This window comes from Erythrolamprus reginae, chromosome 3, assembly GCF_031021105.1.
Source record: "Erythrolamprus reginae isolate rEryReg1 chromosome 3, rEryReg1.hap1, whole genome shotgun sequence".
Lineage (NCBI taxonomy): Eukaryota > Metazoa > Chordata > Lepidosauria > Squamata > Dipsadidae > Erythrolamprus > Erythrolamprus reginae.
The window spans coordinates 178,459,282-178,484,917 of NC_091952.1; the positions used below are offsets into that span (position 1 = coordinate 178,459,282).

The following is a 25,636-nucleotide window of genomic DNA, read 5'->3' on the forward strand; positions in this document are numbered from 1 at the left end:
CATGCTATATTCGCTGTCAAAATACAATCTGCAGGTGGAACTTTATTCAGAGATTTGTGCTATTTAGTCACATCCCTCATCAAAGTGGTAACTGGCAGGCAGTTAATAAAATTATTTTCCACTATGTGTACAAATTAAATCAATGCAATGTATACTTTCAAGTAGTAACTTAACTCAGGGTGGTTAGCGGGATACTGATCTTGGTCGCTCACTTTCTGTTGCCAAATAGGCATTCAAGGTCTCCTGAAAAAGTTGTGTTGCTTTAAAGTTTGTATTGCACCTGAACCTCTCAAGTCCCTCATACAGTCTATTGCCTGCTGTGGAGTTACATTGCCAGATATCTGGAGCAGAAGGCAAGCCCTATGAGACAGGATCGTCCAAGTCCCCCATAACAATGTATTGTGGCTTTTTCTTTACTTTCAAGCAGTGTTCCCTCTAATTTTTTGGGGGGGTGGGCGGAAAAGTATAGTGTCTGAGCGGCAGTCCCTTCAGGACTGGGCGGCACAGAAATAATAAATAAATAAATAAATAAATAAATAAATAAATAAATAAATAAATAAATAAATAAATAAATAAATAAATAAATAAATAAATAAATAAATAAATAAATAAATAAATAAATAAATAAACAAACAAACAAACAAACAAACAAACAAACAAAACAAACAAATAAATAAATAAATAAATAAATAAATAAAAATAAAACAAACAAACAAACAAATAAATAAAAAACCCACCCTGTTTTGCCTCAGAGAATTTCAAAATAAAATACTGTACTGTGTGTCTATAACAGTGAGCTCATAATAGGGCAACTCTATCAATATCAAATATGCTAGTTTCAAACTAGATTTTGATTTTCTTTCTCTCTTCCTTACTCCCATTCTTTTTCTTTCTCTTTTCCTTCCTCTCTTTTTTCTATCTGTTTCTCTCTCTTCCTCTCTCTCTCCTTCCCTCTCACTCTTTCCCTCTCGGCTTCTGGGCAGGTTTGGAAAACTCTGAGTTGATGATGATTTTTAAGTGAGCGATTGCTCACTGCTCAGCTTAGAGGGAACTATGCTTTCAAGGCAGTTCCTCAGTTCATTTAGAATAACACAGCATCTGGCAATATCTGGTGTACCTCCATCAGGAATAGGATGGTGATGGACAGTGATCCCATAATTCTGGTATGTTTCCATGAGGTGTGGGGCACGGTACTTTGTGACCATATTCTTTGAAGTAGCCATTCACCGTCATTTGTGTTTATTAGAGAAAGCTTCACTAAGGGAAGAGCAAGTTACGAAAAGAAAATGGCAACAAATTATAGTGCAAGGTCATTATTTAATGAGCACTCTGACTGTCACATAATTTTTTAAAAAGAAAGACTCTCAATTAACATCGTGGGTATCCTAATTAACATTAATTTATATAGATTTCTCCAGAAAGTAACTCATTTAAAATCTACTTTAAAAAAAATATGTTTTCCCTCCTCTTCTGCCCCTCCCTACAAAGTTCTAAGAAAACTGTACATTATAAATGCAAATTTACTCACATTTGGGGGAGGGGAATGCCAGGTGTCTGAGATTTATTTTAAATACAAATTTCTCCTGAAGCTAAACAGGTCAAGGTTTCTGACTTGTTGGAAGAGATGTAATTTGACATAACATAAGTAAAATCCTTATTAGACTAGAATTTTTATCAAGGGGGAAATAAAACAATATTTATTTATTTACTTATCTATCCACCTCAACAGCATCTCTAAGCAGGAAAAAGAATTAAAATAAAATAAAATTAATAACAAACGTTATAAAAACTAGAAGAACAGGCAGCCAAGAAACAATAATTTAAATCACTAACATAACCAAAAGTGTGTCCCTTTGAATGTTCTTGAACAAAATATCATGAATTCATGAAATAAAATATTATTATTAATAGTAGTGATAATCAGTAATAGTAATTAAATCAAATTTATTATTAATATTATTATTTATTATTATTTATTAGATTTGTATGCTGCCCCTCTCCGTAGACTCAATCATTATGGATAATTGCTGTTAATCAATTATGAAACAAACAAGCCATTGAAAAGCATGAAACCCTACAGATTCACCTACATAGGGGAATTAGTTGAAGAACTGGGCCCTGACAAGACCGAGTGGCTCTGAGTATTTCCTCCGAAGGACCATTTCATCTGTCCGTCCATTGTTCTGGGAAGGGGATTTTGACCCCACTCAGAAAGAGTCCACAACTTGGGAGTCCTCCTGGATCCACAACTGAGCCTTGACTACCAACTCTCGGCTGTGGCCAGGGGGACCTTAGCCCAGATCCATCTGGTATACCAGTTGCAGCCCTATTTGGACCAGGAGGTTTTGTGCACAGTCTCTCAGATCCTCATTACCTCCCGTCTTGATTATTTCAATGCACTCTACCTGGGGCAGTGAAGGGCTCACAACATATATAAGAAAACATAATAGTACAGTGTTCCCTCGATTTTCACGGGGGATGCGTTCTGAGACCACCCGCGAAAGTTGAATTTCCGCAAAGTAGAGATGCGGAAGTAAATACACTATTTTTGGCTATGAACAGTATCACAAGCCTTCCCTTAACACTTTAAACTCCTAAATTGCAATTTCCCATTCCCTTAGCAACCATTTAGATTATTACTCACCATGTTTATTTATTAAAGTTTATTTTAAAAAATATTTATTAAAGGCAGATGAAAGTTTGGCGATGACATATGATGTCATCGGGTGGGAAAAATCGTGGTATAGGGAAAAAACCCACAAAGTATTTTTTAATTAATATTTTTGAAAAACTGTGGTATAGACTATTCACAAAGTTTGAACCCGCAAAATTCGAGGGAACACTGTACATCTAAATCCAATTAATATGATTAAATACCCCTAAAAATCCTAATATAATTTAAAACATTCATTATCATTCACTCCATGACACACACTAAAAACACTTGTTGGTCAGGGGGAAAGATCTAATGATCCCAGGCCTAGCGGCATAGATGAGTCTTTAAACTTTTTCGGAAGGCAAGGAGGCTGGGGGCAATGCAACTCTCCAGGGGGAGCTGATTCCAGAGGGCCAGGCCACCCAGAGAGAAGGCTCTTCCCCTAGGTCCCACCAGCCGATATTTTCTGGCTGATGGGTCCCTGAGGAGGCCATCTCTGTGGGACCAGACCGGATGCTGGGATTCGTGCGGCAGATATAGGGCAGTGATGCCCTATATCTTGGGTGTCAAAAGGGTGCACATGCATGCTATCGCATGCACACGCATACCCACACCCATAATCCAATGCCCCCCACATGCCTCTCCTCTGCATGCGCACGTGACCTCCCTGTGCTGCCCCGTTCTTTGCACATGACCTCCTGCTGCCCCATTACTTGACTTCTGGTGGGCCTGGCAGCCCTGTTTTCTGCCCTCCCCAGGCTACAGAGGCTTTCTTGGAGCCTGGGGAGGGTGAAAATGCCCTCCCTCACCCCTCTGGAGGCTGAAAACGCCCTCCCAAAGCCTCTGTGTGAGCCAAAAGTCAGCTGTCCAGTGCACACATGCACCCTGAGCTAGGGGGTGCCAGAAGATATGGTTCTGCGTGCCACCTGTTGCACACATGCCATAGGTTCGCCATCACAGATATAGGGTCTCCTGGTTGACAGGGGGTTGAACTTCTAGGCCAGTGACGGCGAACCTTTTTTTCCTCGGGTGCCAAAAGAACGTGTGCGTGCACTATTGTGCATGCGTGAGTGCCCACACTCATAATTCAATGCCTGTGGAGGGTGAAAACAACTTCCCCCATCCCCCAGAGGCCCTCTGGAGGCCGAAAATGGCCCGTTTTCCAATTTCTGGTGGGCCCCATTGGCTCGCGTTTCCCCCTCCCCAGGCTCCAAAGATTTCCTTGAAACCAGGGGAAGGTAAAAATTGACAGAAATAGAGAGAGATTACAGCCCGTGTAGACCATAATAAATCATTTCTGAGAGTCGATGGATTAAAAGAAAGAATCTGCTTTCAAACAAAGTTTCTTTTATTACAAAAACAATAAAATATAAGGAATGCCTTGGGAGGCATATGAGATGCGTGCTACATCATGGCAACTGAGAATATAAAAGACAATATGGAGAATCTCAACAAGACGGAAATGATACATGAATGATGTGGCAGGATTTTACATCATGATGGGTGAAGCTAATACAAACACACAGTTAACTATTTAATTACTGAATAATACTGAATGACTCAGAATGTCTCTGGGGCTGTCAATAATCAGCATGACAAAAATGCCCTCTGCTATCCCCCAGGAGGCTCTCTGGAAGCCAAAAACGCCCTCCCAGAGCCTCTGTGCAAGCCAAAAATCAGCTGCCTGGCACACAATACACGTTGGAACTGAGCTAGGGCAACGGCTCCCGTGCCAGCAGATATGGCTCTGTGTGCCACCTGTGGCACCCATGCCATAAGTTTTCCATCACTGCTCTAGGTCTCTAAGGTCCCTTACAATGCTATTATTTTATGTTCTATGTTCTACATCTTGGACATACTGCCTCGCTATCATACGAGAGGGAGAAATAGATGCCAGCCAATGATTTTTATTTTCAGAGAGTTGGGTCCCAAGACCCAGCAAAACCAGTGATGGGCTACCAAAACGTTTACTACCACACTGTGGGTGTGGCTTATGCATTTTGTTTCAACATCTTTCAGTGCAAGTTGGGTGCTCTGGGGTGGAGCTCCAAATTTTGCTACCGGTACTGCGTTCCTGACCGTTCCCATCACTGAGCAAAACAAATGCTAAAAATCAAGTATGACAGAAATTAAGGAGAGAAAGGTTAGGCATAGGATTGCCATGGCATAGTAGAAACTGTGGAGACCGGGGATTAATAATCGATTTTTAACAAGCTCTGTAACTGTTCTGTCAGGCTCTCTGGTAGAATCCTCCCAAAAATTCACAGGTACAAATTTCAGACATACACACGTTTGAAAATTCAAAACAATGTTCTTTATAAGGAAAATTCACTTAAACTAAGCCCTCTTTTGGTATAGCAAAGAGCACTCGTCTCCACTCTGATAATTTATACAAGTCCCTTATCAGTTCTGTGATACTTAGCTTGCAGCTGTGAGGCAATTCAAAGTCCTTCTTTCACAAAGTGAAACACACTTTGCTCTGGCTTAGTTTCAAAGCGGGGAAAAATCAGCACACAAATAGTCAAAGTCAGTAAAGCAGTCACGAAACACAACGATCAGATAATCCTCCACAATGGCCAAATCCACAGGCTGCTCTTTATAGCAGCCTCACTAATGACCACAGCCCCACCCAACCACAGGTGGCCTCATTTTCTTTGATAGTAATCTCTCAGTTGTTGTTGCCTATGCATCGCTCTCCGCATGCGTGGCTGTATCATTAACTCTTGTTCCGAGTCCAAGGAGGAGCTAGATAATTGATCTCCTTCTGAGCTGTCTGCCACACTCTCCTCCTCCCTGTCACTCATGTCTTCTTGGTCAGAGGAGCCTTCATCAGCAGATTCCACCGGGGGCAAAACAGGCTTGCAGCATGTGGATGTCTCCCCCACATCCACAGTCCTTGGGGCAGGAGCTGGGCCAGAGCTAACCACAACAGTAACAATAGACCTTGTTCTGAAATAACTCTTCCAATGTGCTTTTCTCCATCCCTGCATACAGGAATCAGGGTTTCTAACCAAAGGTGCAAGGTTGAATATTGATACTGAATGTTTGACTGTTAGGCTGGAGTATCAGGCCTTCTGTATTAATCCAATGCCTTTGCCCCCTTTGGATTCTTCTATAATATATGTATAATTACACATTTATAAAATACCCAAACATTTACATTTTGAAATGTTAAGTGCCTAATGGATCCATTTCCTTGTGGTTGTTTGATTAAAACAGCTGTTTATGTTTAATGGTAATAGTTTTCCAATTTTCACAGTACCATCTGCCCCAATGTCTTTACGCATGGGATAAATACCCACATGGCATTATTTGATGAAATGTATTGTTCTTTGCAAATTGGTTTTGGAGTCTGCAAGTGCCTACATCCATTACAACATTCCACTTCCTTGCTGCACCAAAAACTAATAAATACACTTAATGTCTCTGAGCCTAATCGGTGTTGTTCATGGAAGGCATCAAGAATCTGTTGTGGACTAGTGCTAGTCTCAACTGCATGTGTGCATATCAAACAATCATTTCTTGGGCCTTAGATAAGGACTTTAGTATGGATTATGCTGTCCATTCCATTGTCCATCTTCCTTTGCACCACTGCAGGTAAGACAATACTTTTGATGCAAAGTCTCCTCCATTATTCTGGCATTTTTGCATGTCTATTGTGGGGCTTCCTAGATTCGCCCACGTTTCTGCAACACTCCGCGGCCTGCACTGGCTGCCGATCAGTTTCTGGTCACAATTCAAAGTGTTGGTAATGACCTTTAAAGCCCTTCATGGCATTGGACAAGAATACCTCTGGAACCGCCTTCTACCGCACGAATCCCAGCGGCCGATAAGGTCCCACAGAGTTGGCCTTCTCCGGGTCCCATCGACCAAACAATGTTGTTTGGCAGGCCCCAGGGGAAGAGCCTTCTCTGTGGTGGCCCCGGCCCTCTGGAATCAACTCCCCCCGGAGATTAGAATGGCCGCCACCCTCCTTGTCTTTCGCAAGTTACTCAAGACCCACCTATATCGCCAGGCATGGGGGAATTAAGACATCTCCCCCAGGCTTTCTTATATTTTATGTTTGGTATGTATGTGTTGTATGGTTTTTAAATTGTTGGGGTTTTTAAATGTAATTTTATTATTAGATTTGTTCCATTGTTATACTGTTTTTATTGTTATTGTGAGCCGCCCCGAGTCTTCAGAGAGGGGCGGCATACAAATCTAATAAATTGAAATTGAAATGTTCAGCCTAGAGAAAGATTGGGGGACAACTTCATGCTTGGATTGAAATTTTATTCATGTACTACTTCTTCAAGAATCAGAAAGATGTTCTTTGTGGCACTTCTCAGGCAGAAAGGCAATGTCAAAATGTGAAATGAGAAAATACGAACTGTACTTCTCATTATTCCTCTCTATTCTGCATTGGTCAGGTGGCACTTTCACTATTGTGTTCCTCAATCCTGGGCATCACATTTCAGAAAAAGAATCATGCAGATTGTAAAAGGACCAAAAGGGAACAACTGGAATGATAAAAGAATAGGCAGTCTGTAAATTTAAATAATAATAGAGCCAAAAGGGGGGAAATGTATGAGGAATGGCTGGGTATGTAGATTACAAGATTGAGATGGGCAGCCATATAAACTGAATTGAATAAATAAACGCTTGGATCAGGCAAAGACGGAGTGATAGGATAGCAATCTCTTCAAAAATCCAAAGGAAGATGGTACTGATCAGTATTGTTCCAGAAGATAAAACAAGGAGCACTGGGAATCTTTAAAGACAGAAAGTAGATATTTTTATTGGTCACTAGGTATTGGCCCTATGAAGTCAGGAAGCCAAGTTCAAAGGAAGTTGAAAACTTTGTTTTATTGAGGATACAATTATTTATTTATTTATATTTTATTTACTTGGATTTCCAGCAACCCCATCTCCAGTATATTTATTTAGTTATATATAGTTATATACAGTGTTCTCTCAATTTTCGCGGGTTCGAACTTTGCAGAAAGTCTATACCACGGTTTTTCAAAAATATTAATTAAAAAATACTTTGTGGGTTTTTTCCCTATACCACATTTTTCCCCACCCGATGACGTCATATGTCATCGCCAAACTTTTGTCTGCCTTTAATAAATATTTTTTTTAATAAACTTTAATAAATAAACATGGTGAGTAATAATCTGAATGGTTGCTAAGGGAATGGAAAATTGCAATTTACGGGTTTAAAGTGTTAAGGGAAGGCTTGGGATACTGTTCATAGCCAAAAATAGTGTATTTACTTCCGCATCTCTACTTCGCGGAAATTCGACTTTCGCGGGTGGTCTTGGAATGCATCCTCGCGAAAAGTGAGGGAACACTGTAATATATAACTACTGTATATATAATAACTATATATAACTAAATAAATATACTGGACAGATGTAATTATATTTTTTTATATACTTTAATAACTACATTATAGTTATTAAAATATTAAAATATATAAAATAATATATAGTTATTAAAATAGGTTCTTAGAACAGTTTCTTACACAAGGCAATTAATGTTGTTTCCTGCCTCCCAGTAAAGACCTATTAAAACTATTTATTTAATCTTTATGGGGTCCATTCCTGAAAGTTCCAAGAACTAAAAAGTGATTGTTTTGAATGTAGTTTGTGTAGACAAATTATTAATTTACTCAACTATTTTTTATAAAAAAATTACCATTGTTGTTTGTCCAAATTCTGGGATCACTTGAACTTGTTACTACAATTTGCTGTTATCAACAAATCATATTTAGGTTTATTCATCATTTAGCAAAAGTAGAGGAGTTTTTTTCCCTTGTAATCTCCTATGAACTTCAACTCCCAGAACCTTGCCACCAGAATGGACCTGGCTGTGAATTATTTATTTTATTTATTTATTAATTGGATTTATATGCCGCCCTTCTCTGAGGTCTCGGGAAATCCTGGAAGCTGAAGTTCACATTAAGTGGTTTATGCTGCCAAGAAGTCCTTCCTAGACTTCAAAGGGTGTTTGAAATCTCAACTCCAAAAACTTTGTTGACTGTTGCGGATGAAAATGCCAAGAATTGGAATCCCAACCCCTCATTTTTGAATTCATTTTTTTAAAAGAGGTGCTACTTGGGTCATGCATCACCCCAAGGCTTCACTTCCTGGAAACACCCATAATGACCCAACGCTAAAGCTTAAAACATAATTTGCCAGGCTACAATAAGTGGCTTCCCACTTACACAGAACCAAGCACCTGCATTCCATCTTAGTGCAATCTGTATCTCTGCAGTGTAATGTGCTGGGTGTTTGTGTGTGTGTGATCTGCACAGAAAGAGGTTGGTCCACCAGATGCATTGCCATGTCAAAGGGTCTCTCACGTGTTTCCTCGGCTGGCTTTTTTTTAGAGGGGGGTGGGTTGCTTGCTGCTTCTCTCCTCTACCCAAATGTACAAGGAAGCTTCTCAATCTTGGTCGGCAAATCTCTGAGCCATTTCCTCCAGGAGCCGTTTTATCCGCAGCTTCCAAGCAAAGGGCTTTGTTAGATTAGGTAGGGGTCCCACGTGGAGCCTCACCCCGCTTGGTTCAAGGCTGCCAGGAGGTGACAGGGCAGGGTTGCCAGCTCAGCTCCAATCCAGAAATCCTTAACGGGTTTTCCTTTTCTCTCCCCATCTTTCTCTCTCTCCCCCCCTCCCTCCCGGTGTCTCTCCCTCCCTGTGTCCCTGCTCCTCTCTTTCCTCTTCTCCTTTGCGTGTGCGCCCTCCTCCTCCTCCTCCTTTTCCAACCCCCCACCCCTCTCGCTGCTTCCTCTCCCCCAGCTCGCCGGGCGACCCTGCTCACGGTACCCACATTAATGGCGGCTTCTTCCGAAGAGGACATAGACAGGAGACCCATCCGGAGAGTTCGGTCCAAGAGCGACACGCCTTACCTAGCCGAGGCCAGGATCTCTTTCAACCTCGAAGCAGGTGAGTCGCGCCTAGTACTCCGCCTCCAGCGCGAAGCCCTTCGCCCTCCCTCTCCAAAGCCCAAAGCTTTGGCGGCTGTGTTACTGCGCTCCCCCCCCCCCGCCCTCTTTGTGTCTGCTCGGGTTGGGGTGGGGGTGCGTTGGGGTGGGGGAGACGTCGTGCTCTTGCTGCAGGAATGTGCCTCCCTGGCACGTTCCTGGCTGTCACACACAAGACAGACAGACACACACGCGGCTGGGTTTTTTTTCTCTCCTCCTCCTCCTCTTCCTCCTCACCATCTAAGTAAAATGCTGGTGTAGTATAAAGCACGCGCGCGCGCGCACCGACACACACACACCCAATGGAAAGGAGCCTGAGAAGTGCTTGAGTTGAAAGTCTGACATTTCCCACCAGGATATTGGGGGTGTGGGGGGTGGCGGAGGGGCGGTCGATGGAAGTGGATTTGAAACTTCATAGGGTGAAGAACCCCCACCACTGGTGCTCATGCCAACTATACTTGGCGCTGTCCAGCTTTCAGCTTCTCTCCTATCCCCTTAGTAGCCTTTTACCTCTTACCTCCCTCATCTTCTTTCTTTCAGCTGACACACTTTGGCAAACTCTCAAATTTCACCTTCTCCCTGGGGAGGGGTGGGGTGTTATTTCCTCTTCAGGTCTTCCAGGGTTCTGCATTCTCCTTCCTGCTCCCAACAGGTTAGCTTCCGGATTTCCTTTTAGTCCTGCTTGCGTTTTCCAACTCAACTTCCCATAGAACCCAGAAAGACTGGTTCTAGGACAGGGGTTCTCCAATCTTTGCAACTTTTTAACACTTGTGGACTTCAACTCCCAGAATTCCATACCTGGGTGGAGAATTCTGGGAGTTGAAGTCCACAAGTCTTAAAAGTTGCCAAGTTTGAAGACCCCCTGATCTAGGAGGAAGAGGGTTGAGCGTGGACCCCCGCATCTGAAGGCTCTCCAGTTGGGAAGGGCTATTTTCCCTTCTCTTCCTGCTTTCCACTTTCTCATAGTCACCTTACTGATGAAAAACACCTTACTTTCTCCTTTGGTTTTCCTAAGTTGGTCCTCCTCCTACCACAGGATGGTGTTTCAAATGGTTACTGATTATTCATGCAGCATCTGTATGATTGCTCATGATTATCTGATGCTGAAATCATACTACTCATGCTTTTTGTCACAAGAAGATGTGAAGCATGAAGTTTTACCTCTGTCCTTTTAAGTTCATGTTAAAGATACAAGAGCAGGGCCAATGAGCTCTGACTCTGCTTTGGGCTAGTAGTCATGCTCTCCTCCACCCCTAACTCATGCCCCAGCCATTTCTTACAATATTCTTCTGGTCCACATTAATTTAGCTCATTGATTGCATTTCCAATTTCCATTTGTTGTCTTCATATTTTTCTTTCTCTTTAAGGTGCACTGACTTTTTCTTCCACACCAAAAGCCCATCCAAGATTTTTTTTTGTCTGAAATTTGACCCTGACTCTGGGCCATTCTGATGCACTTTAGTCTAGGTCTGATTATATGGCCCACAGTTTAGTCCTGGATTAGTCTAGACCCTTCAAGGGAAAGGTTTCCCCTTAATACTTGCATCCCAAGCTATGCCTTCTTGGTTTCCCTCCATTTGTCCATTAATACTGCAGTTTTCAATCCTAATTACCCTCTCCTGTCACCTCAACTTTCCCCAGTTCTGAAGGTTGACTAGAGAAGGAGAAAGTCATGTTTCCATACTGAGCTCCAATTCTCTTTTTGAAAATGTAGATACACATCTTTCTTGAGAAAAAAGCCTCAGAAACCCACCATTCCATAACAGTTGTTTAGCAAAACCCAATGATTTCCCTTAATTAAATGCATGGACACTGATATCTCAGCATATCTAGTTGCTGGAATGACGTTTCTCAACTTCTTAAAACATTGTTTGGACCAGAGCCAATAGTTTTATAGTGGATTCGATTGAAACTTGGTACATGCTTCTGCATCTCCATGACCTCGCTCACATTTTGTATTGAGTAAGATGTGAAATAGGAACAACTCTGCATATTCATTTCACCAGTTCATGTTCTGGACAGCATTGGTCTTGTCATATTGGCTTACTTATTGTCACTGATGTACTTTAATAACCCAGAAATTGAAAAATGTTTTGGCTTATTGAGGATATATACTGATGACTAAAAAAGTCAAAGGATGAAAGATATTGCATGATGGGATACACATAAGACGTGTCATTGAAAAGGAGATATTGCATGATTCCAAAATTGCTGAGTGCATGGTAAACAATTTTGTCATAAAAGTTGGCAGGCCTGAAGGTCCAATGCCCAAGATGGTTTATTAGTTGAAGAAAAATCATCTTCCGCCATTACCTTGCTTTTTAACACATAAAAAACAAATTCTACCATTCTATATCAAACTCAGTGGACTCTTGAAAGTGACTTTAGTTTTAACCAAAGAGCAATCTGCACTGCCAATATTTCGGACATTAATATATACATATATATGTATAGAAGGCATAAGTTTCTTCTTCTAAATATTAGGTTCTGTCATTGGTCTCATTTGGAAGAATCTGTATTCACAGAGGTATAAATTGTCAATAGAACACTAGAGGTTGTTTTCATTAACCCATCTTGCATGTCATAGAATCATAGAATCATTTGATGCCTGGGGTTTAAAAATATGGTATCAATTGGTTACTAAGCAATGCTTATGTTAATGTGCAAACAGTCTAAGAAATATGCTTGTATTGGCCATAAAATGTAAAACAAGGGTGCCTATCCTAAACGAGGATAGTGATTTTATTAAGACTAACTATAAATGCAAGGGGTGTAGTGTGTATCGTTTTGATTGAAAAAAGAAATATATTTTTTTGAATTGGATGGTGGTGGAGGTTGTTTTTACTTGTAATCCACAAGAATAATCCTGCTATTGTCATTAATATTTACACAGGCTATTTGCATTTTTAAAAATATAAAATGTTACTTGATGCTAAAACTACAGGATTTTTAAAAATTATACTATGAAGAAATTTGTAGAATAAAATGGCATTTTAAGTAAGTATCACTGAGTTTTGCTTTTGAGTAATGCACTGCTCTTTATAGTTTCTCAATTGGAAAGTCAATTGGACAATTCTTTACATGCCAGTAAGGTATATAATAAAATATTTGCAATGTGGAGTGTTCTGTTGATATTCAAACAGTTTGCTATGTCCTCCTCCAAAATGTTCCATTCCATCTCCTTCCCAATTTCTTTTCTCCATTTCCACTTCAGTAGTATTGTCTGACCATTCTGCCTTCTCTGAGATGGTTTTGGGGTTTTCTTCCTTCAAGTGTTTTCCCACTCTAAAGATGAATATTTCTGCAAATCTGGAAATCATTCTGACCTGCTGAGGTTTATCTCCTGTATGTGGGTGTGCCATTTTGGCTCTGGCTTATGAGCCAAAGAGAAAGGCAGAAACAGAGTTAGGAGAGCAGGCGGGCGCTGTTCATTTCACAGGGTGCTGAAAAGGATGCCTGTATAAAACCACGAAAAGGTATTTTCCGGTGAAGAATTATTTTTAAAGAGCTATGTGTTTATGTACTGTGCTTTCATTTATGCCTGCCTTCAAATGCACCTGGAAGGAAGAAAAGAAATGATTTATTTTTCAGTTTAACATTGAAACAGCGCTAAAATAGTTCTAGAAGTATTAGAAAGCTTACCTCCCTTCTCACTTAATGCATTTATGATTACAGTCCTTGCCGTTCAACTGCTGGTTGGCATTGCTGTATTTGCCTGTCAGCTGCTGCTTTTAGGATTCCTGAATCTGGGCACTGTTTTTGTTGTTGTTAAGAGAGCAGGTAGAATAAGCTGAATCATAGAACAGCACTTGCTTATATTTGTATTTGTTCAGCTAAATAATCAAAAGATCCATATTCCTTGGAAAATGGCTGGGGAGTAACAGTTTTGTTAGTTCTTCGAGTCGAAGGTTATTAATATTATTTTAGTTATCTAAACATGTAAAGCCAAACATGTAGTTTGGAAATATTCAGGATTTGCTTTTCCTCCCCTCTAGAGTAATGCCGTAAGAGACAATTTAACTGTCCTTCTAATCAAATTAGATTAAGGATTGCAATGTTTCATTAGATTATATAATATTTTGAGTGTCTATGCGATGTTTCGGTGAAATCACATTCACCATCATCAGGCTGAAGTTATAAGCTTCGTGCTGCACGAAGCTTATAACTTCAGCCTGATGATGGTGAATGTGATTTCACCGAAACGTCGCATAGACACTCAAAATATTACACGGGGCAAAACCCGAACTCAGAACAATCTACATACATATACCCGTGGAAATCTACGAAAACAAATATATATATATATGTGTGTGTGTATGTGTGTGTGTGTGTGTTTTCGTAGATTTTCACAGGTACAGGTCTTGGTATATTCGGGTTTCTTCCCATGTAGGATTTGGAAATTTCTGGCGATGTTTCGACGAGGTCCCACTCGTCATCTTCAGGCTGGTGTTTATGTCCTTGTTCTAGGGCAAACACAGTGAGACCTGAGCTGCCTTCCTTCTATAAATACTGGTGGCTGGGTGTGGTTTGATGGCTCAGCAACATACCCAAAATATGAACAAGCGGGATGATACCTCCCGCCTACCAGACATCTGGAAACCAGCCCTCAAACGTATTCCAGCCATAGAAACTGAAAACAGACTCAGAACACACATTGCAAAACAATCAAGTAGCCTGCAAGCTCCAACTACTCAGGATATCACGCCTAATCCACAACAATTAACTAATCAGCATACCTCAGTTACATCAACAACCCCAGGTGTTACCCCACTGACTCACCAGGAAGTTTCTACACAGCAGGCAATTGCTGAGCCATATTGCATTGGCTTACATAGTTTGATGGCATATATGAAATTAAAAAAAAACCAACATCCTTTGGGTTGAGTTAATTTCTTGGTGACCTTCATGTAGTTTTCAGTAGACTAGCCTCCTGATGTTGTTTCCTAGAGGTCTTGTCTCCCATTTAAATAGTAACAAGGCCCAACCCAGTTTGATATGTTATATGCGCTACTGGCTTTATGGGATTCTACAAGTCAACAACCTCTACAGATTCCCCAAATTTTCATGCTGGCTTCTCTAAATTTGAAGAGACAAATCTTGTCCATCTTAAGAGAGTTTTTCTTTACAGTTTTCTGTTAAAACCCAGAGAGAGAGAGAGAGAAAGGAGGGAGAGGGAGGGAGGGAGGGAGAGAGAGAGAGAAAACAATATTTACTTTGGCCAAAAAGAAACGACAAAGTTATATACTGTACACATATTGGATTGTGTTTTTAGTGTTTCAAGATCTATTGTCCACTGTTGTTGCAAATACTGTATATAAGCCAAACCTTGGGAAGTTCTGTTCCATGTTCTCAGAAACATAAGGACTACATTATTATACAGAAATGATTGGGAGCTCCGGTTCTTCTATCTATTCCTAACTTCCATGAGATGACAGAAATGGTCGGCAGGAAAACTGTTCAATTGAATGTGGTGACAACATTTCACATAATTGATAGTTCAGTTTCCAATTGTGCAGAGTATTGTAACTCATTAAACTGAGTGCTGTTGTGATTTTGTACATCTGTCAACACAGGAATGGAGGGAGCAGATCCAAAACGTGCATTTTAATCTCACTTCAAAGTGCAGATATCTCAAAGCCCTCACCCTACTTTGCAAGGCCACAAATGTAGCTAACACTTATTGATCTTGATGGGAATTAGAAACGATAAAACTTTATTACAGGCGGAAGCCAGAGTCTCAAGGGGAATTCTTTCCTGAACTTTTTTTTTAGTATCTTCTTTTGTTTTTAAAGGAATTATTTATGGTAGTCTTTGATAGCACGACCCTATGTCAGATTTCATTTACTCTATGACACAAATATTTTAGTTCAGCAAATATTCTGGGATAAACTTTAGGTTTTAATCATGACTATCTGTCATAAAAAATTAAAGAGGTTTGAGTGGACAAGGTGATTTGGGGTTTTTGTCAACCTCATTAAAGAGTCTGTGCCCATTAATCCACAGCTAGGTATGCTAGTACAATATATTATTTAGTTCATGCCAGGAGGAACTCTATTCTTTTCAATATAAGTGATCAAAATAATAACGTGGAATTAAATCATTTAGCTAAGAGTTATCCAATATTAATTGGCTCTGTATGAAACAAATGTAGAGGTAGGCCAATTTTGGCAATTTTAAATGAATACTTAAACGTTTCTGTAGTCCCTTATCATTTAAGATGGATTGGTCTTGTTATAAATTATTAAGGCTTTATTAATTCAACTCTACAGCTCTTTCAAAAGAAATTTGAATAGATTTGTAAAAATAGGGGTTTTCTTACCCTCACTAAATGATTAAACATCGGTGGTAATTTCCCCAAATGTTTGTCTCTGACTTATTTTCAAAACGTATGTATGCACGCCTTGGCAAAACATCCCTGCACAAAGTTCCATTGCAGATCATTGCAGAATCTGTTCATAAATTGTGAATGTGGGTTGTTTAAAATATTCTCATATGCCTTCTGCTTTGAATAGGCTTGTAAATATCCATGTAGTTGGTTTCCCTTGATAAACCATTCAATTCTTAGAACTCATCTGGAAATGAGCAGACTTTCGAGCTCAACATGAATCTTTGAGGATTACCCCCCAAAAACTGACTTAAAATACCAGTTGAATTCTTACCTGAACAGGATGCAGAATTTTTACTTTTTGCAATATATTTAAAATGAATTAAACATCACACGGTTCTTGTCTTTTCAAGAGAATGCCAAAAGTTTGAAACAGGTAAAGAGGGGAGGGGAGAGAGATCATTTTTACATACAGTGGTATCTCTTCTTATGAACTTAATTCATTCTGTGACCACGTCCTTAACTAGAAAAGTTTGTAAGAAGAAGCCATTTTTCTCATAGGAATCAATGTAAAAGCAAATAATGTGTGTGATTGGGGAAACCACAGAGAGGATGGAGGCCCTATTTCCTCCCAGGAGATTTCTAGAGAGGCCCCTTGGAGGCTTCTCCCCACCTTTTCTGGCCCTGTTTCCTTCCAGGAGATTCTTAGAGAGGCCCAACAGAGGCTTCTCCCCCCCTTTCCCGGCCCTGTTTCCTCCCAGGAGATTCCTAGAGAGGCACCACGGAGGCTTCTCTCTGCCTTTTCCGGTTACAATTTCAGAGGCTCGGGTTTCTAAGTGGAAAATGGTTCTTGAGAAGAGGCAAAAAAAATCTTGAACACCTGGTTCTTATCTAGAAGAGTTCGTAAGTAGAGGCATTCTGAAATAAAACTTAAATAGTCCCTTAGACTATTCACGATTGACCTCTCCAGGTTCCTTAGAGGTCAGTAAGGGGCATGCATAAGTGCACCAGTGTGCCTTCCGTCCCCTGTCCAATTGTCTCTCCTTATCTCATTTATCTTTTCTTCCTTTCAAATTTGTTCACCTATACTTTTATATCTTTTCTTCTATTCGTTTCTTTAATTATATTACTACATATCTATTCTCTTCAATATGCATTATGTATTGGACTAAATAAATAAATAAAAATAAATAAATAAATAAAAAACTAAGTCTGATTGAGGATAGAAATGTAGGATATAGTTTAGCAAGTTTAAATTGGCTATTTAAAACATCTGAAATTTTGCTCCATAGTCTCATAAGCATCTCTGATCTAGTTTACATTGAGTTTTTCTTTTTCTTTCTTTATGGCAGCCACAACTTACAGCATAACACTATTTATAGTACTCTTTTACTGCAACAGTCCTGCATGATTTGTCACTCAGAAGAATGGACTATGACTAGTAGCATTATATTGTGTCCTGACGCTCTTGCTGCATTTCCTCTCCCCTGTACATCTCTAAGAGTAACAGAAACCATATATTAATCCACAGGTTTCTCTTTGGTCTGGCTGGTTGGCTGCTTTTGGCTGATGGAACCCACATTTTCAGACCCTCGCTATATTTAATAATCTGCTTGAGAATGGGAAACAGCTTCATTGCAATGCAAGGGTCTTAAGATTGATGTAAAGTAACATTGATCAAAGTAACTGGCCTAGTTATAGGTTATCTAATATAAAGGAGTGCCTCTGTCTTTCTAGAAAATCAGCCACTTTAAATACATTTTGGGCGTTGCAATGTGCATCTACCGTGTTTCCCCGATAGTAAGACACCCCCGATTGTAAGACGTATTGGGGGTTTCAGGGGGGTCGGCTAATATAAGCCGTACCCCGAAAGTAAGACATATGTCTTACTTTCGGGGAAACACGAAAGTATTGCCGCCTCCCTCTCATCTAGCTGCCTTGCCGCAGTCGGAGCTCCCGCTCGTGCCGCAGCCAGAGCCGGGCCGCAGCCAGAGCCGGGTGGCTGGGTGGCCCAAGCTCTGGGCGCAGTGCGCCACCGCCAGCTGGCACCAGGCTGCGTAAGGGAGACTCTCCTGGGCGCAGCGCGCCACCGCCAGCTTGGGCCACCCGGCGGGCGAGGCGGCGGCCCTGGCCGAAGCAGCGGAGCAGTTCGCGGCGCTGGCGAGGGAGCTGGCGCCCAGGAGAGTCTCCCTTACGCAGCGCGCCACCGCCAGCTGGCACCAGGCTGCGTAAGGGAGACTCTCCTGGGCGCGCAGCTCCCTCGCCAGCGCCGCAAACTGCTCCGACGCTTCGGCCAGGGCTGCCACCTCGCCCGCCGGGTGGCCCAAGCTCTGGGCGCAGCGGAGCTTAGACGACACCAGCCGGCGATGGAGCTGCGCGCCCAGGAGAGTCTCCCTTACGCAGCGCGCCACCACCAACTGGCACCAGGCTGTGTAAGGAAGACTCTCCTTGGCGCGCAGCTCCCTCGCCAGCGCCGCGAACTGCTCCGACGCTTCGGCCAGGGCCGCCGCCTCGCCCGCCGGGTGGCCCAAGCTCTGGGCGCAGCGGAGCTTAGACGACACCAGCCGGTAGTGCGTCAGGAAGTCGCCGCGGGCTCTGGCGCCCGAAGAGGCCTCGCCCGGGCCGAAGCCCGAAGACGAGCCGGCCCCGGTGCCCGGGACAATATAAGACATACCCCAAAAGTAAGACATAGTGGGGCTTTTGGGGATAAAAAGAAAGTAAGACACTGTCTTACTTTCGGGGAAACATGGTATTAATAGAGTGGAGTGGAGTGGAATTTATTTATTTATTTATTTATTTATTATTTATTAGATTTGTATGCTGCCCCTCTCCGAAGACTCGGGGTGGCTCACAACAATAATAAAAACAATATTCTAGCGAAAACAATTCTAATATTAAAAAAGCACATAAAAAGAATGGAATGGAATAGAATAGAATAGAATAGAATAGAATTGGAAGGGATCTTTGAGGTCTTCTTTCCAAGCAGGAGAACCTGTACTATTTTACGTACGCTACTGATTCCAGTGATGGAGCGATCACAGTTTCTGAAGGCAAGCTTTTCCACTGGCTAATTGTCTTCACTGTTAGGAAGTTCCAGGTTCTACTTTGCTTCTCTCTTTGATTAGTTTCCAACCACTGTTTTTTGTCCTGCCTTCTAGAGCTTTGGGTAATAATTTGACCCCCTTTTATTTGTGGCAGCCCCTCAAATACTGGAATACTGGCTATAATGTCACCTAGAATTCTTTTTTTTCTTTAGACTTGCCAAACCTAAACTCTTCAGCCTATCTAGGATATTATTATTCAGGTTAAGAGTAAAATAGTTGGATATTTACAGAATTGCACACATCAATTAAAACATTTGGAGGTAGTGATCTCATTCAGTCTTGGTAATTGCTTCCAAACTTAAAAAAAGAATCTATCCTGTTGGGTACCCAACCTGTTGTGGGTGTTTTTCTCAATTAAGTAGGGAGATCTTTAACTGATTTTTGGATTCAGATACACCCAGAAATTAGAAAGTGTTGATTTTTCCAATTAGCAAATTTTACAAAAATGTATACATTTTTAGGAACTACAGATCATTTTATCAAAGGCATAGAATGGCTAGACTGCTGTAGAATTTAAAAGTAAGTTTAGTTATGCAGCTGCAGGTTATATGTGAGTTGAATCACAAGGCTCTTATCAATAAGCAAGTTTTAAAAGCCTATAGCGTTGTTGATATATTTTGAGATTGCCTGAAAGCACTCTGCTACAGAGCTCCACTAACCCCTTAACTCCATTTCCCAAATTAGTTCCTAGAACTTTCAAATTCTCCTTGTTGCTGAGAATTCTGAAACTTCTAGACTCAACACTTCTGGTGGTGCCAATTTAGGGAAGGAGGAAAATAATGATGATGATGATGATAATAATAATAATAATAATAATAACAATAATAATAACAACAACAGCAACAACAATAACAGACAACAGACAACAGAGTTGGAAGGGACAACAACCACCACAACAACAACAACAACAATAAAAGACAGAGTTGGAAGGGACCTTGGAAGTCTTCTAGTCCAATTTGATGAGTTCCCCATTTATCCCTTCATCCAAGTCATTGATAAAGATGTTGAAGAGTCCTGGGCCTAAAACAGAGCATTGGGGTACTCCACTGCATACTTCCCTCGATGTAGATGCAGTTCCATTGAGCATTACACATTGAGTGTGATTGGTCGGCCAGTTTTGAATCCATCTGGCGGTGTTGCTGTCTAACCCACATTTTTCAACTTTATCTAATAGTAGGCTATGGTCTACTTTATCAAATACTTTACTGAAGTCCAAGTAAATTAAATTGACAGAATTCCTTTGGTCCACTAATTTTGTCACTTTGTCCACTTGGTCCACTAATTTTGTCACTTTGTCAAAGAATAGAATAAAATTAGTTTGGCATGATCTGTTTTCAACAAACCCATGTTGGCTTTTGGTTATTACCTTATTTGCTTCTAGGTGTTCATTGATCCATTGCTTGATTATCTTTTCAAGAATCTTCCCTGGTATTGAGGTCAGGCTGATAGGTCTGTGGTTTCCTGGATCTATTTTTCCCCTTTTTTGAAGATGGAAACTACATCAGCTCTTTTCCAGTCCTCTGGCAGTTCCCTAGTCCTCCAGGATATTTGAAAGATATATTTAATGATCCTGAGATTATTTAATGGTACTGAGTTTATAAATGATATAAATCATTTATTTATATAAATTTATTTATTTATGAAACAGGTTTATTTATCTGGTAGACTGCCAGAAAATAACTCCATCCATAAATCAAACCAACCACACCAGATCCACCAATGCAATAAATCCTCAACACATGACCACAATTGAGCCCAAAATTTCCATTGCTAGGCAAGACTATTGTTAAGTGAGTTTTGCCCCATTTTACGACCTTTCTTGCCACTGCTGTTAAGTGAATCACTTCAGTTCTTAACTTAGTAACCTGGATCTTAAGTGATTCCGGTTTCCCCTTTGACTTTGCTAGTTAGAAGGTCACAAAATCGGATCATTTGGCCCCACAATCATCATAAATGCACGCCAGTTGCCAAGCATCTGAATTTTGATCACGTCACCATGCTTTGAGAAAACTTATTTAAAACCTAAATTAAATTTAGCTTGCCCCTTCCCAAAGAACAGGGCGGCCTGTTTGCTCTAGAATATCTTAAAGGCATGCCTACATTATAATAAACATGATGAATGATCAAATGTAAACCATCAACTTTAATCCAACTCTTAGACTGCTGTTATGCATAATTTATAATATAATGAACTTGCAGTTTGATAAAGGGAAGTCTGTTTAATTGTGCTTTTACTTAACCACCCCCTTGGTTACTTGTGCCTCTAAAAATTATTGACTTTGGGTGATTGGATTGGGAAATTTATAATTGTTTGTTGAAGTTTTCCCAGTGGGGCCACCTATAATTACTGCATAAATAGAGACCAATGGGAGTTAATTTTTGTAAACTTATTTTCAAGCTGGCTTAAATCGTATACAAGAGAACTGAAAATCTGATGGAGAATGAGGATGGTTCAGAAATAACATCTGGGTATAATCTTGGTTTATACTGTTTAATGGCAGAGAAATGAAATATAGCTTGTCCATTTATTTACAACTGTAAAAATGACACTTGGAGTACAGTGTAACTTAGCAAGGCTAAAAATAAAGATAATGTTTGCCTTAACAGACGTTACAAATATTGATTCGCTTCGAATTAATACTATTCATCAGCTAGGGCCAATCCTGTGAGTAGGCTTTTTTGTCTTTTAGGTTGAAATAGACCCACACAATTTGGAATTTTTTAAAAAATATATCCCTTCTTCCTTCCCTATCCCTCCCCCATCCTCCAATTATGAACAGTGCTTCACTGATAATATTTTCTGTAAATAGACAAGCTAAAATGGGAATGGGGAATCAATGTTTAAATGTGGTTTTATTTGTTAATTAACAATCCACTCCCTGTATTGTGGCTCTCCTTCTGCATTGCTCGTTTTTCTTGGCTGTACTTGCTTTTAATTATCATTTAAAGAGGACAGAACCTAAATGATAGATCCACTGAAACACAGAAGGTTTTGCCCAGATTCATGAAGGAGCGATATATGTAGAGTGAGAAGCTTTCAGGGTGAGGAATTACAGACATATATAAACTATGGCTTATGATCTTCTGATTGATCTGATTGAGTGGATGTGTTACATGTATATTAGTCAGCAGATCTGTTATAAGAAAGTCAGACCTCTTTTCTGTTTTGTCATCTTTTCTTTTTGTAATTTTTTTTTTTGATAAATTAACACATGAACTTAAAAATAAAGAAGATTCGGACTATTCTAAATGCTGGGACAAATTTTATTGTTGGTTGGAAAAATGGAAAAGTTCAAAATAGATAAAAGATGTAACGATAAAGGAGAAAGAAATAAAAAGCTTAACTATCGGGGAGGAGGGGAGAGAAAAAAAGGGAGAAAGAGGGAAAGACCTATTTGAAAGGATGTATAGAAACTGTAAATGAATTGTTAATATTAGCTGTATCATTATGAATAAATATTAATGAATATCATGAGAAATGTAAACTGACTTGTCACGTAATGTCCACTGTTTTAAAATGCTTTTTGCTTTGGTAAATACAAATATGTATTTGTAAATAAATATATATATTTATTTATTTTTATTTTTCTCCACTATTTCCATATATACATCAATATCTTAAAATTCACTAGTAACACACACAATTATGCATTTTTATCCAATCTGCCATAAATCACTGAATATCTCCGGGAACGCCTTCTGCCGCACGAATCCCAGCAACCCACAGAGTGGGCCTTCTCCGGGTCCCGTAAACTAAACAATGTCGTTTGGCGGGGCCCAGAGGAAGAGCCTTCTCTGTGGTGGCCCCGGCCCTCTGGAACCAACTCCTCCCAGAGATCAGAATTGCCCCCACCCTCCTCACCTTTCGTAAGCTCCTTAAAACCCACCTCTGTCCTCAGGCATGGGGGAATTGAGATATACCTTCCCCCTAGGCCTATACAATTTATGCATGGTATGTTTGTGTGTGTGTTTGGTTTTTAATAAGGGCTTTTAGTAATTTAAATATTTTAATTTAAGTAATTTAAATATTAGATTTATGCTGTTTCTTATTGTGGTTAGCCACCCCGAGTCTACAGAGAGGGGCGGCATACAAACCAAACCAAACCAAACCCAACCAAAACAAAACAACCAAACCAAACAAATAAAATAATAAAATAAAATAAAATAAAATAAAATAAAATAAAATAAAATAAAATAAAATAAAATAAAATAAAATAAAATAAAATAAAATAAAATAAAATAAAATAAAATAAAATAAAATAAAATAAAATAAAATAAAATAAAATAAAATAAAATAAAATAAAATAAAATAAAATAAAATAAAATAAAATAAAATAAAATAAAAATCTTATTTTACACCTTTACATCAGTCTGTTTTTCTTCATTTCTTTACACTCCCCTCCCTCTGTCTCCATCTCCTTCTTCTACCTTCTTGCTCCTTCTCTCCCCTTTTCCTACTTCCCTCCATTCCTTCTCTTCTCCCTTCATCTTTCTACTTCCTCCTTCTCCCCCTTTATCTTTCCTTGTGTTGCAGCTGTAAACAGGAAAATGTAGGATCAATGGTTCAGGTATAACCATATCTTACTCCATCTGGTACTTTCCATCTTGTGACACTGTCCTTTGCGTGTCCCCGGTAAGGAAAAGGTTCTTCAAAGGTTAGTGGGGTGTGAAAAGTTAGCACCAAAGCGCAGCTTTACAGAAATAATAATAAATATGATGGATATGAAATAATGATTAATGTGCGTCTTCCTCACTTGAGTGATTCTTATCCTAGTTCACTTAGCATTGAACAGACTGATGACATATTTCCATAAGTTTTTAAACTGCCAGTGTCTATTCTAAAATCATTACCTTTATATCATTTTGTATCGGCCTTCTCCGGGTCCCGTCGACTAAACAATGACCCAGGGGAAGAGCCTTATCTGTGGTGGCCCTGGCCCTCTGGAATCAACTCCCCCCGGAAATTAGAACCACCCACACCATCCTCGCCTTCTTCAACCTACCTATGTCACCAGGCATGGGGTGACTGACTTATCCCCTGGCTACTAAGATCTATGTATGGTTATGATTGGATTGTATGATTGTTTTTAATGATAAGGGCTTTTAGTCATAGTTTTAATTATTGGATTTCTCATATATAGTCTTCGGAGAGGGCTGGCATACAAATCTAATAAATAATGATAATAATAATAATAATAATAACAACAACAATATTATTATTATTATTATTATTATTATTATTATTATTATTATTATTATTATGTCAATACAAGACAGCAAACAAGATCACTGTGCTGGATTTCGTATTTCATCACCAGTCGGGCGCTTCCCAAGCACCTAGGACTGCGTGATATAGCAGCGAATTATGTTTGCCGATCCCAGTAAAGCGGCCTTTTGCAATTGACAGATGGAGATTTTGTCAATTCCGATGGTTTTCAAATGTCTGCTGAGATCCTTTGGTACTGCGCCCAGCGTGCCAAGTACCACTGGGACCACTTTCACGGGCTTATGCCAGAGTCGTTGCAACTCGATTTTTAAATCTTCGTATTTCACTAATTTCTCTAGCTGCTTCTCCTCAATTCTGCTGTCCCCTGGGATTATTATTATTATTTTATTATTTATTGGATTTGTATGCCGCCCCTCTCCGCAGACTCGGATTGCGATGTCGATGATCCATACTTTCTTTTTCTCCACGATCACAATGTCTGGTGTGTTATGCTTCAGAATTCGGTCAGTCTGAAGTCGGAAGTCCCACAGTAGTTTTACTTGCTCATTTTCGACCACTTTTTCGGGCTTATGATCCCACCAGTTGTTTGCCACTGGGAAATGGTAGTTCCGGCACAAGTTCCAGTGGATCATCTGTGTCACAGCATCATGTCTATGCTTGTAGTCAGTCTGTGCGATCGTTTTGCAGCAGCTGAGTATGTTTATTATTATTATTATTATTATTATTATTATTATTATTATTATTATCTATAACTCTTTATTCTGGGTATATGTTTTTAATCTAATGCTACCTCCTCTAACCTAATTTTGTCTCTTGGGCCTACCACTCTCTTTTGTCATCTCTCCTCTACCAAAATTTATTTATTTATTTGGATTTCTAGGCTGCCCTTCTCCAAACGGACGCAGTGCTCAATAACATTCTCACCAGCCCTACCTTTGCTGATTGCAAATGGGTCCGGCTGGCTGCAAAGGTTAATCAGATGCTTTTATTGCCTTTCTGGCTTTGCATAGACTTTCAGGAACAAATTCCCCTTACATTAAGTGCAGAACCTCTTGCATTAAACTGTGACTTGGCATGAAGAAGCAATGAGGTCATGACTAAAGATCGCTTCTGGTCCTCCTTTTGCACAGGCTGGCTGACGGTAGAAAGGTGCAATTCAACAAAGAGCTGGGACTGAATTTTCAGAGCTTTCAGCTTCTGCACTTGGGGAAACCTGGTGTTATAATATAGATCAGTGATGGTGAACTTTTTTTCCCTTGGGTGCCATGCATGCGCGCGTGCCCACACTCATAATTCAATGTCTGGGGAGGGCAAAAACAGCTATCCCTGCCCCCCAGAGTGTTGTGGTTGGCT

The 25,636-nt window shown here is 40.1% G+C and overlaps 1 protein-coding gene across 1 annotated transcript in view; it reads left to right on the forward strand.

Moving 5' to 3' along the window:
• The window catches only part of PHACTR1 (phosphatase and actin regulator 1), a 301,263-nt gene that overhangs the window by 10,025 nt on the left and 265,602 nt on the right, over positions 1 to 25,636 (forward strand). The window contains exon 3 of the mRNA XM_070747269.1: positions 9,443 to 9,589. Coding sequence (XP_070603370.1) covers positions 9,443 to 9,589 — 147 coding nt within the window. The remainder of the gene's footprint in view (positions 1 to 9,442; positions 9,590 to 25,636) is intronic.